The sequence below is a fragment of the Ranitomeya variabilis genome, chromosome 4 (assembly GCF_051348905.1).
Source record: "Ranitomeya variabilis isolate aRanVar5 chromosome 4, aRanVar5.hap1, whole genome shotgun sequence".
Taxonomy (NCBI): Eukaryota; Metazoa; Chordata; class Amphibia; order Anura; family Dendrobatidae; genus Ranitomeya; species Ranitomeya variabilis.
This window is the reverse complement of record NC_135235.1, coordinates 210,790,551-210,804,087: the sequence shown is the minus strand read 5'-3', so window position 1 is coordinate 210,804,087 and position 13,537 is coordinate 210,790,551. Positions and strand designations below refer to the sequence as shown.

General features: G+C 42.0%; 1 protein-coding gene across 3 annotated transcripts in view; it reads right to left on the bottom strand.

Annotated features, from left to right (window-relative positions):
• Nucleotides 1-3,064: 3,064 nt before the first annotated feature.
• Nucleotides 3,065-13,537, bottom strand: part of LOC143770317 (C-X-C chemokine receptor type 3-like) — a 64,434-nt gene continuing 53,961 nt past the window's right edge. For all 3 annotated transcript variants that reach the window (XM_077259824.1, XM_077259823.1, XM_077259825.1), the window contains one exon: nt 3,065-7,205. In XM_077259824.1, coding sequence (XP_077115939.1) covers nt 6,138-7,061 — 924 coding nt within the window. In that variant the 5' untranslated portion in view covers nt 7,062-7,205 and the 3' untranslated portion in view covers nt 3,065-6,137. The remainder of the gene's footprint in view (nt 7,206-13,537) is intronic.

Here is a 13,537-nt window from a genome sequence, read left to right as displayed (position 1 = left end):
TGCCGGTTCCCTCGGTGAGGTCCAGGCTGCGTCGGAGAGGTGAGTATAGCAATATTTTTTATTTTAATTCTTTATTTTACACATTAATATGGTTCCCAGGGCCTGAAGGAGAGTTTCCTCTCCTTCAGACCCTGGGAACCATCAGGGATACCGTCCGATACTTGAGTCCCATTGACTTGTATTGGTATCGGGTATCGGTATCGGATTAGATCCGATACTTTGCCGGTATCGGCCGATACCGATACTTTCAAGTATCGGACGGTATCGCTCAACACTAATCCTGAGCAAGATGCTGGGCCCGATGTCTATGCTGAGCAGCACTTTCCATGGCTGAGCCTGAATGGGAGACCGTGGAGGCAGACAAAGCTTGGGATCCATCCCGTGCAGCAGGAAGATCCCAAAGAGTAACAGAAGGTGGTTTAACATTTTTCTTTCTTTATCCGTTAAAAATAAAAGAAATTAACCTTAAGCATGTCCTCATCTGTGACATAGATATGTCATGGGTTAAGAAGAACATAGATGAATGCAATAGCTTAAAATAAGAACCGCGTATGGGGAAGTAATGGAGTAATCAAGTAATAGAGAAGTAGACCAGAAGTTTCTGTTTTACTTTTCTGTCGTCAAAACAGGGTTGTACTTTGCTCTGTATCAAGGATTCTTCTGTTTTGATGTTCCGTGTTTTACATAGTCTAACAATTTTTTTTACTTACCATATTTTTCGCTTTGTAAAATGCACCCCAAATTTTGAGGAGAAACATAGGAAAAAAACTTTTTTTTTTATAAAATGGTGGTGCTTCTTATAATCCATGCGTCTTATTGCTTACCGGTGGCTGCAGTGAAGCAGGGTCCCTGGGTCTCTGCTGGAGCAGGCAGGGGTGGGGCGCTGCTGCAGGCTGCAGGCAGGGATGAGGTGGTGTACAGGTGTCCTGTGCTGCGAGGGGCTCCTGTGCTGCGGGGGGCTCCTGTGCTGTGGGGGGCTCCTGTGCTGTGGGGGGCTCCTGTGCTGTGGGGGGCTTCTGTGCTGCGGGGGTGTCTCTGGTGAAGCTGACGTCTCCAGTGCTGTGGGGGGGGGGGGGGGGTTGCCGACATTTTGTGAAAGGCCAGAGTCCCCCAGCAGTTCGTCCATGCTTTCCTGTGTGGTGGACTTTGGGAAAATTGCTGCTTGTGCACAGATGGCGATCTTGGCACCAAGATCTCGGGAGAAGAGATTTCAGTGCTGAGATCTCATCTCTCGAGATCTTGGTCCCGAGATCTCCAGCTGTGCATGGGCTGCCTCTGGCAGCCATTTTCCAGGAACCACCGCACAGGAGGAAACCATAGAACTGCCTGGGGGCTCTGGCCTTTCACAAAATATCGGCAGAGCACCCCCACAGCGGCAGACACCCTGGGCAGTGGTGGACACCCTGGACAGTGGCAGACAGTCTGGGTAGCTGCAGCGGCGGCGGACACCCCCTCATCCCAGCCTTCAATGGTACCGGTAAGCGGTATATCCACATTGTAAGATGCACCCCCATTTCCCCCAAAATTTTGGGAAAAAAGTGTGTCTTACAAAGCGAAAAATAAGGTATATAGCGCAAATAATTTCCACAGCGCTTTATAGACATCATCATCATCACTTTCCTCATTGTGGCTCACAATGTAAGTTCTCTATCAGAATGTCTTTGGAGCAGACCTGGGCAAAGTGTGGCCCATAGGCCATGTGCGGCCCTTTGGCTGCTCCAGCGTGACCAGAGGACCACGACAGCCAAAGGGTTTTTTGCAATGGTGAACCACACAAGGAGGCCACCCTCTGCCTTGCGTCTTACTTTCACCGATCTCTGCATTCTCAGAACACCTCCCTGTCCTATAAATGAGCCTGTGTGTCTGAGAGTCCCTCATTTCGATTGGAGGCCACCATTGTAAAATTTTAGAAAGCCAACGAACCTGTCTGATGGAAACCAGAGTTGGCTTTTGATATTGAGCACATGTGGCACTAGTGTTGGGCTAACCCAGTATGGCTTAAACTATATCGCCATTTTAAGTGTCACAAAATATATTGAATTACTATTTCTTCAGGTCTGTTAGTTTTTCACTTTTAGCCCTCTACAAGGGGTCTTAGATTTTCCCCTAGTTTACCTCCCTTGGAGAACTCTTTGTTTGCAAAGGTTTACATGTAGGTTGACCAAAGACATCCATTCATACTAATCAAGCAGTCCTAGTTGGATGAGCGGAAGTGAGGGAAGCGAAGAACTTCCATGGTAGGAGCTGGAACAGAATATTTGGACAGGCAACAAACTGGAAGACAAGGTCAGAACAGAAGAACAAGTTTTTGATTACTTAAAGAACTTTATTGATCAGGCTTGGGGGATGGCCCTTCAAAAAGTTTGCTGCAACTGGGAAATAGCCTCTCTGCTGGTCACTGGTGTAGGATGGCACCAATCAGAGTTAAGCCTGGTGCACAGACAGATATTTAACAGGAGGAATTCGAGAGCAGGAAGTGACATGATCTGGAAAAAATATTCATATTGGGCATGGAGAGGAGTGTGGAGAACAGAAAGGGGCTGGGAAATTTCTAAAAGCTAGAGATTGTCGTTATATCATAGATGTAGGTTTAATCTACTCTTTCCAAGTTTTATTTTAGAATTATATCTTACAATTTGAAATACGTTATTTCATAAACTAGATAGGAATTCATAGAAAGCTGATGCTGGACAAAGCCTGTGCAGTTACAATGGAGATCTTTACCTTTCCTCATTATTCATCAACAGCGGTGGCTAATGCTACATATGTCAAAATTGCGAAACGCGTTGCACAGTTACACTCAGATTACGACAGAAGTGTGTTCTGCATTTAAGTCTCTTATTATGGGTAACAAATGTCATCAAATATAGTGTGTCCTGGCTTCAGAAAATAGAAGTGCAGAGAAAAATAGATTATCATTATAGATAAAAATATCCGTCCGGCCTCTGTTTGAAGACTTCCATTGAAGGAAAACTCACTTTCAAAAGTCTTCTAACTGGATTCGATTGACCATGTGACTAAAATTAAAAAATACAATTAACACAATTTTTTAATAAATCCCTTTTATTACAGTCACTATATAGTAAAAAACAAACAAACATACTTTACATGTTTTGTGCCCCCAGAACTATTATTGCTGTACAATTACAAAGTTTTATGTTATTTAAAGGATTTTTTTACTCTACCGGCAGATACTCGCTAACTACCTACCTGTTGTGTCGTGCAACGGTCTGTCCTGACTCAGACAGAGCTGTCATGGATCATTTCTGCCAATGATTCTCCTGCTTCTAGTGACATCACATCAACAGAGCAGTTTCTTCTCATCCACTCTGCTAAGACGACAGGGCATCAGAACCAATGTAATGCCACCGCTACTTAAATGCGGTGAGCAGGCTTTCAATCAGCATGATGTCAGCAGTGACGGTCTGTCAACAGAGCAGACCGGAAGAGGAAAAGTTGCTCTGTTGACATAAGATCAAAGGAAGCACAAAAATCGCCACCTGAGATCATTGCAGGGCAGAAGAGGTAGTTAACAATTTACTGCCGTGGTGAAAGCAATCAATAGACAGAAAAATACCCAGATAGTTGTCGATGCTTCCATTACTACTATTATTTAAAAATATGTATATCATATGTATGATACATGGTATACATATTTTTTAAAAACCTGAAGAAGACTCCGGGATGTTCGAGTCGAAACGCATTGTTTTATCCTGTAACTCCTGAATAAATGATTATATTTGATTTCCACGAGAATCTTGTGACGAAAGCGCGGACAACTATCTGGGTATTTCTCTGTCTATTGATTGTATTCTACTCGGTTGTCTGAAGCCTCCTGGGAGCCCAGCTGGTCGAGCTGCAGTCCGCCTCCTCGGGATTCCTGTGGGATCCTGTTTATGCCTCATTTTGCCTGTTTCTGGTGAGTGCAGCTATTATTAATTTAGAAACAGTTTTACTACACTTAGATCATGCGCGGCATTTGTTCCCCTTTTTTTCTCCCTATCTCTTAGGGTCAGTTTGATTCAATTTACTGCCGGCAAGTTTTTAGCCCAGTAGGAAAGAAAAAAACAAATAACCCCTTCAAATGCACATATGTTTAGCTATAAAGCATTTTTTAAATGAGTTTCCTACAGCCTCTGTGCATCATAGTACATCACAGTAGGCTGTAGAATGCGATTCATGGCTAAATCCGTCAGCGAGCTTTTGTTGAATGATCTTCTAAGCTGATTTATGACTGCATTCAGGTTTAACATCTAACTTGCCATAAATCAATTTAGAAGACCCTATAAATGCCCCGGAACAATTACAATAATATATTGGTATGATATTGGTGTTGAGATCTTTTATTTATATGAACATGTTCTCTAATGTGGCTTGTGCAAGAAAAAAAAATAGAATATAACATTCAAGTTGCTATTTTTGAGTAAAATACGACACAAACAGAATAACCGATAAAACATACAATACACATAAATAAATAATATACATTCTGTTGTGCTATTTATAGGCATAAACAGATTTTTTTGGTCAGTTTTTGCAACAAAGGTTAACTCAGAAAGTGTGTCTCTAGTGCCATAAATAGGTGTCTATCATGTGAGTCAATGTCCAAACCTTTATCCTGTCGAGCCTACAGTTTATGATGGAGTCATGTATAATGGGATGGACATTAACCTACAAGATTGTCATCTATAGGTTGCTCTACAGAGGCAGTTTTCCTGTAACAGGAGCAAGGTTATTTTATATACTTTTTCCAACAGATTTACCAATGAACACAAGTTATCATCAATCACTGATAACTTTCTGAATGGTGGGGACCACCACTGGGACCCACACTGATCACCATCAGGGGAATTTCTATCCTGGATGGAGCAGTTAGCTTACATTTTAGCTGCATTTTTTGTTCCCTTCTCTGGCTAAGTGTTAAACCTTTTGAAATTTTACAGCTTTGCTGAAATTTTTCAAGGAAATTTCGATTGATGGGAAATGTAAAGTTAGTACTTACTTTAAAGGCTCCAATTGCCCTGAAAAGACATGAATGACACTCTAAGGTTTCCTAGGACCATGTCCAAACCCTTTCAAACTCTTTGACGCAAACACAATATAAGTAATGTTATAGTGATCTCAACATATATGGCTGTTGGGAAACGGATAGTAACTGTTATTCACACTGTGCTGTCACACACTATCTGCACAGTTTATTCAGAGTTTTATGTCTTATGGTTAAGCTTTGAGCTGTGACGTGCTCTCACTATCCAGGTTCACCACAAATTGGCTGCTACATTTTCTCCTCTATTTTTCCAGGCTGTAACTGACCCTCTTCACTGCTTGTGCTATACTATGTTATGTGATAGTTGCAAGGCATTACGGGAAAGATACGCCTGGCAGCGCAAGGTTTCATGTGATCCTTCTCTGGCTCTTACAATCTTCAGTCTATAAAATGGTGCATACAAGTCATGCAAAGGGAATTGCAAGTTGCTTGAATTCAATAATTCTAGGGAACCCCTAAAAATGACACACAGATTCAATTTGATTCTCATCAAATCGACTTACTCATTTCTATTGTGTGATTATGAGGTCTACTCATCAATTATGTACTAAGTCCAAGGATTCCTGTCTGCCAAGACCTCCGTATTATAGAAGGTGATGCATCTATAGAGCATGGTAATGACTAGAGATGAGCAGATTGACTCGCGGGACTTCGGTCCAGCGGCCATGTAAGTGGTACCTAGCAGATAGACAGTTGGCCTGCAAATATGTTATATTCTGGTGTCCCTTAGCATGGCATTTGATCTGGTGTAACATAATTTGTGCTGTATGAGGCACAGGTTAAGTTACGCCAATGGTGGCAAATCACAAGCCATTTGGAGAATGCCAAAAGGTAAGAGATTTACGGGTCTCCCATCTAGTCATGAGGTACCATTGAACTGGCCACAGCATCGGAGTAGTAAAGACCCAAAGTTCTTAGATATGTGACCAAGAAAATCTAAGGAGTTGTGTTGAGATCCAGCCGAGTAAATATAGATGGTAGGACATTAATATTTTTTGTGCCAATTTGTATTCTAGCAGTTTTTGGTGCAATTTTTTGTCTTTGGAGCTTCTCGAGACTCAAGATTTTGGAGTCTACTATAACTCCATTCTTAGTAAATCCCAGACACGGTAGTATCACCAGATGAAGACCAAGTAAAGGATTTCGATGAAGTTTGCCTTCTCTTGACATGCTTGGCCACGAATCGTGGGCACAGTCTTGTTTTACTGAACAATTCCAACAAGTTATTCTTGAATTTGGCTCCAATGAAAGCGTAAAGAATAGGGTTCAGGCAACAATGTAAGTAACATATGCAAGATGTGATGGATAACGCAAAGTCAATGTTACTTGTGACAGTGCAATCGTTAACTATTTCCAGCAAGGTCAACATATCAAAAAAAGCTACAATATTGTATGGAGTCCAACACAAGAAAAAAGCCACCACGACCGCTATGATAAGCCTCATCGCCCTCTGCTTCTTAAACCCCTGAGATCTCATCAGAGTAATTATGATGTGGGAGTAGCAGAACAGCATGAAAATTAGAGGCAGCAAGAAGACAAAGATTTGGAACAATATAGTTGTAGTTATCTTCCAGGTCTTGGCATGACCCTCGGGATAGTAAGGGTCACAAGAAGAAAAATTGGTACGAGACTCGAATGAGACAGTATAATACAGAGCGTCCGGGATGCAAAAAATAAGACATAAAAACCATACAGCAAGGCAACTCCAGTGAACATGTTTCTTCTTGTTTTTCTTGTAGATCTGGACAGCATATACGATGGAGAGGTAGCGGTCAATGCTGATACAGGCAAGGAGGAAAGTGCCTGCATAGAAGTTGATCTTGAAAAGTGACGCAACTATCTTACATAAGGCTTTTCCAAAAATCCAGCCTTGAGTTGTTTGTGCCGCCCAGAATGGTAACGTAGAAACCAGGAGCATATCCGCCAGTGCCAGGTGAACAATGAAGACATCCGTACTCTGCATCTTCAGCTTATTGGTCAACATCACCAGTATGACCAGCCCATTGCCAAGCATTCCAGCTATGAACAATATGCTGTAGAAGGTTGGCAAAAAAATTTGGTCAAAAATCTTGTTCTCCTCATGTAGACATATACCATAATCTTCACTGTCGGAAACGTCCGAGTACTGAAATGTAATGTTGTCATAGTAACCATTAGTCTAAGAGGAAAACAAAACAATGATTAGAATACAGCAAAAGAACAGAACTATTATAGAACTTTATTACACAATGGTAAGACCAATCTGATTGCATGTAATAGATCATACAACTGATTTAACAATTTTTTAACTAGTTTTTAGTCTTTGGACCTTTATGTTATTTTTTCAGGGACTCATGTGCAATGTGAGGTGGTGATAGGTGGGTGGTGGGGTATATAGCAATCTGCATTGTTTATGGCTCTTTATGTACTGTTGAGATGTTTTATGTTTTCTACGAATTAATAAAGTTATATGACTATTTTTACCGGATGTACTCAGTTTGCTCCTTTTTCTCCTATTTTTGTCCTAGTTTCTAAAGCAGTGGTCTCCAACTTCTCTTACCTTAAAAGGGGATACCAGGGACTTTGGATATTTTTTCCTATGGGGCTAAGAACTGACAGGCGGGTAGTTGCTAACTATCTTCCTCTACTGCTCGGCACCGATCTCTGCCAGCTTAGAGAAGTCATAAACCACTCCTGCCAGCAATTCTTATTTTTCCCGTGAGCAGCTTCTTTTCAGCTCTGCTCTGTTGATAGGGCATCACTGCCAATGCCATATAGATTGATAGCTGGCTCCCCGCTGTCTACCTGCGGGGAGCCAGCAGTCAATGAGCATAACATTGGCAGTGACACCCCGTCTACAGCAAACCAGAAGAGAAGGTGCTGCTTTGCAGATGTGCAGTAAGATAAAGCAGCAGAGTCACCACCACATATCATTGCCAGGTAGATTAGGCAGGTAGTTATCAACTACCTTCCTGTAAGTTCTTAGCCTCATAGGAAAAAATAACCAATGTTACAAAACTGAGAGCTACATCCAGTGCCCAGTGACACCCAATGCCGGTATAATAACAGCAAAATCTTCCCCTACAGAGAGTGCTCCAAGACCTTATACCCCCTCCTTTCAGACAATATGCTTATATAGAAACTTGATTCCATCTCACCCAGTTGCTCTATGCTCATCCACCTGGGGCTCAGACACTGGCCTCGCCCTGGCCTCACATCAAGGAAAATAGAAAAAATTGGAATCTGGCTCAACGGGACTGGATTTTCCTTTTCTTTTTCAAAAGAAAATATAGCGCATGCAAAAGAAAAATTTGAGTCATGAGTGTAGTCGAAACGCGTCGACTGGGTCATGTCGACCATGTAAGTTTTTCTTTTGCATGCAGTATATTTTCTTTTGAAAATTAAACGAAAAGGAAAATCCAGTCCTTTTGAGCCGGACTCCATTTTTTTCTATTTTCCTTAATATGCTTATATCCATGGGTTCCCACTTTCGTATTCAAGCAGCCCCTTAACTGGCCGTATCATCCTATTTCTAGATTACCGTATTTATTTCCCCTCTGGCCACTTCCTGAGAGTATATGCACATTTTGTATCTTAAGGACAACCACATTAATAGTCACCCTACTTTTGGAGGAACAAATCTCGTTTCTCTAAGGTCCTTTGATTTCTGTGTCCAACCCTAACAATGGGAAATCGCTGGAAAGGAGGGAGGTAGCAAGTCTGAAATGTAAAGTAGGCGATGTACTGAACAGGAACTAAAGATTACCATATGGCAAACTTTGAAGATCAAGATACAACGGAAAGGACCATTACTTGTCTTTCAGTTGTGGCTGAATGTTCTCGGAAAGTTGCTTCCTCTTCTCTAAAGTTGTATGGATGGTATTGTTGTGGGCTCGAGATGTACTGAAATTCTAACGTAAAGAATATTTCACCTTCAGATTCCAATCCAGAATGATCCTGACTGAGGACTACAACCTTTATTATACCCCAGAGCTGCATTCTCAAGTCTGTAAACTTCAAAGTTAGAAATGTCTACTTGACCAGTTTTGTGTAACAAAAGCAGTGTGCCGATGGTCATCATTGACTGAAGATGGACACAAAGTACAATACTCAACGAAAGTCTTGTTCTTAATCATGAGAAGATGTGACTCTTGGTGGTTGCAGCTCACTTACGGTATCAAGTTTAGTGGTCAGGTTCAGGAAGGGGCACAAACTCTTTTTCTAGCAAGACAAAACGTCTGTAACGTTAAGAAAAGTTATAGTACTTCCTAGCTCTCACACAGTCCATGCATAAAAGCTGTTCCTCTTCTGTCAGACGGGACCATCTGTTGGACTTTCTAAATTGTTTTACCTTGAAAGCTCCTTACTAGACATCCTGCCTACTACTTTGATGCAAACTGTTGGATGCCTCAATGTGTCCTCATTTTGCCACTGGTTGTACCACCCTTACCAAAGAAAGTAGTGGGCACCTTCTATTCAGTCACATGTTGTCATCAACACTCTGGGTAGTAGAGCAAAGGCTCTAACCAGTAACTGAGCTCGACCCACAGAACAATAACCACAGTACAAAGAAACAAGTATGGGGCAAGAACACAACAGTAAAGCACAAAGAAAATACAGGATGCCACTCAGGATCAGTAATGTAATGTATGTACACAGTGACTGCACCAGCAGAATAGTGAGTGCAGCTCTGGGGTATAATACAGGAGGTAACTCAGAATCAGTTTTGTAATGTATGTACACTGTGACTGCACCAGCAGAATAGTAAGCGCAGCTCTGGAGTATAATACAGGATGTAACTCAGGATCAGTAATGTAATGTATGTACACAGTGACTGCACCAGCAGAATAGTGAGTGCAGCTCTGGAGTATAATACAGGATGTAACTCAGGATCAGTAATGTAATGTATGTACACAGTGACCGCTCCAGCAGAATAGTGAGTGCAGCTCTGGGGTATAATACAGGATGTAACTCAGGATCAGTAATGTAATGTATGTATACAGTAACTGCACCAGCAGAATAGTAAGCGCAGCTCTGGAGTATAATACAGGATGTAACTCAGGATCAGTAATGTAATGTATGTACACAGTGACCGCTCCAGCAGAATAGTGAGTGCAGCTCTGGGGTATAATACAGGATGTAACTCAGGATCAGTAATGTAATGTATGTACATGGTGACTGCACCAGCAGAATAGTGAGTGCAGCTCTGGGGTATAATACAGGATGCAACTCAGGATCAGTAATATAATGTATGTACACAGTGACCGCTCCAGCAGAATAGTGAGTGCAGCTCTGGGGTATAATACAGGATGTAACTCAGGATCAGTAATGTAATGTATGTATACAGTAACTGCACCAGCAGAATAGTAAGCGCAGCTCTGGAGTATAATACAGGATGTAACTCAGGATCAGTAATGTAATGTATGTACACAGTGACCGCTCCAGCAGAATAGTGAGTGCAGCTCTGGGGTATAATACAGGATGTAACTCAGGATCAGTAATGTAATGTATGTACACAGTGACTGCACCAGCAGAATAGTGAGTGCAGCTCTGGAGTAACATACAGGATGTAACTCAGGATCAGTAATGTAATATATGTACACAGTGACTGCATCAGCAGAATAGTGAGTGCAGCTCTGGGGTATAATACAGGATGCAACTCAGGATCAGTAATATAATGTACTGTATGTATACAGTACCTGCACCAGCAGAATAGTGAGTGCAGCTCTGGGGTATAATGCAGGATGTAACTCAGGATCAGTAATGTAATGTATGTACACAGTGACTGCACCAGCAGAATAGTGAGCGCAGCTCTGGAGTATAATGCAGGATGTAACTCAGGATCAGTAATGTAATGTATGTACACTGACTGCTCCAGCAGAATAGTGAGTGCAGCTCTGGAGTATAATACAGGATGTAACTCAGGATCAGTAATGTAATGTATGTACACAGTGACTGCACCAGCAGAATAGTGAGTGCAGCTCTGGGGTATAATACAGGATGTAACTCAGGATCAGCAATGTAATGTATGTACACAGTGACTGCACCAGAAGAATTGTGAGCGCAGCTCTGGAGTATAATGCAGGATGTAACTCAGGATCAGTAATGTAATGTATGTACACAGTGACCGCTCCAGCAGAATAGTGAGTGCAGCTCTGGGGTTTAATACAGGATGTAACTCAGGATCAGTAATGTAATGTATGTACACAGTGACTGCACCAGCAGAATAGTGAGTGCAGCTCTGGGGTATAATACAGGATGTAACTCAGGATCAGTAATGTAATGTATGTACAGTGACTGCACCAGCAGAATAGTGAGTGCAGCTCTGGAGTATAATACAGGATGTAACTCAGGATCAGTAATGTAATGTATGTACACAGTGACTGCACCAGCAGAATAGTGAGCGCAGCTCTGGAGTATAATACAGGATGTAACTCAGGATCAGTAATGTAATGTATGTACACGGTGACCGCTCCAGCAGAATAGTGAGTGCAGCTCTGGGGTATAATACAGGATGTAACTCAGGATCAGTAATGTAATGTATGTACACGGTGACTGCATCAGCAGAATAGTGAGTGCAGCTCTGCGTTATAATACAGGATGCAACTCAGGATCAGTAATGTAATGTACTGTATGTACACAGTAACTGCACCAGCAGAATAGTGAGTGCAGCTCTGGGGTATAATGCAGGATGTAACTCAGAAACAGTAATGTAATGTATGTACACAGTGACTGCACCAGCAGAATAGTGAGTGCAGCTCTGGAGTATAATACAGGATGTAACTCAGGATCAGTAATGTAATGTATGTACACAGTGATTGCACCAGCAGAATAGTGAGCGCAGCTCTGGAGTATAATACAGGATGTAACTCAGGATCAGTAATGTAATGTATGTACACAGTGACTGCACCAGCAGAATAGTGAGCGCAGCTCTGGAGTATAATACAGGATGTAACTCAGGATCAGTAATGTAATGTATGTACAGTGACTGCACCAGCAGAATAGTGAGTGCAGCTCTGGAGGATAATACAGGATGTAACTCAGGATCAGTAATATAATGTATGTACACAGTGACTGCACCAGCAGAATAGTGAGCGCAGCTCTGCGGTATAATACAGGATGCAACTCAGGATCAGTAATGTAATGTACTGTATGTACACAGTGACTGCACCAGCAGAATAGTGAGTGCAGCTCTGGAGTATAATACAGGATGTAACTTAGGATCAGTAATGTAATGTATGTACACAGTGACTGCACCAGCAGAATAGTGAGCGCAGCTCTGGAGTATAATACAGGATGTAACTCAGGATCAGTAATGTAATGTATGTACACAGTGACTGCATCAGCAGAATAGTGAGTGCAGCTCTGCGGTATAATACAGGATGCAACTCAGGATCAGTAATGTAATGTACTGTATGTACACAGTAACTGCACCAGCAGAATAGTGAGTGCAGCTCTGGGGTATAATGCAGGATGTAACTCAGAAACAGTAATGTAATGTATGTACACAGTGACTACACCAGCAGAATAGTGAGCGCAGCTCTGGAGTACAATACAGGATGTAACTCAGGATCAGTAATGTAATGTATGTACACAGTGACTGCACCAGCAGAATAGTGAGCGCAGCTCTGGAGTATAATACAGGATGTAACTCAGGATCAGTAATGTAATGTATGTACACAGTGACTGCACCAGCAGAATAGTGAGCGCAGCTCTGGAGTATAATACAGGATGTAACTCAGGATCAGTAATGTAATGTATGTACAGTGACTGCACCAGCAGAATAGTGAGTGCAGCTCTGGAGGATAATACAGGATGTAACTCAGGATCAGTAATATAATGTATGTACACAGTGACTGCACCAGCAGAATAGTGAGCGCAGCTCTGCGGTATAATACAGGATGCAACTCAGGATCAGTAATGTAATGTACTGTATGTACACAGTAACTGCACCAGCAGAATAGTGAGTGCAGCTCTGGGGTATAATGCAGGATGTAACTCAGAAACAGTAATGTAATGTATGTTGTTGTGAATTTGGTTTCTGGGCTCCCCCGGTGGTTTCTGGTGGTACTGCACTTGTGTGCTTCATCTCCTCTGTTCACCTGTTTCCATCAGGATGTGGGAGTTGTCTATTTAGCCTTGCTCCTCAGTCATTTCTATGCCGGCCAACAATGTTACCAGAAGCCTTTCTGTTGCATGTTCCTGCTCCTAGACTACTATCAGCTAAGTTGGACTTGTAGTCCTAAGATTGTTTTGCATTTTTGTTCCAGTTCTCTGTGTTTGAATATTTCTGAGGCTGGAAGCTCTTGTGAGCTGAAATTGCCACTCTGGTGTCATGAGTTGATATTAGAGTCTTAAAGTAATTTCAGGATGGTGTTTTGAAAGGGTTTTCAGCTGACTGTGAAGTTCCCTTTTCTGTCTTCCTACTATCTAGTAAGCGGACCTCAATTTGCTAAACCTATCTTCATACTTCGTATGTCAATTTCCTCTAAAATCACCGACAATATATGT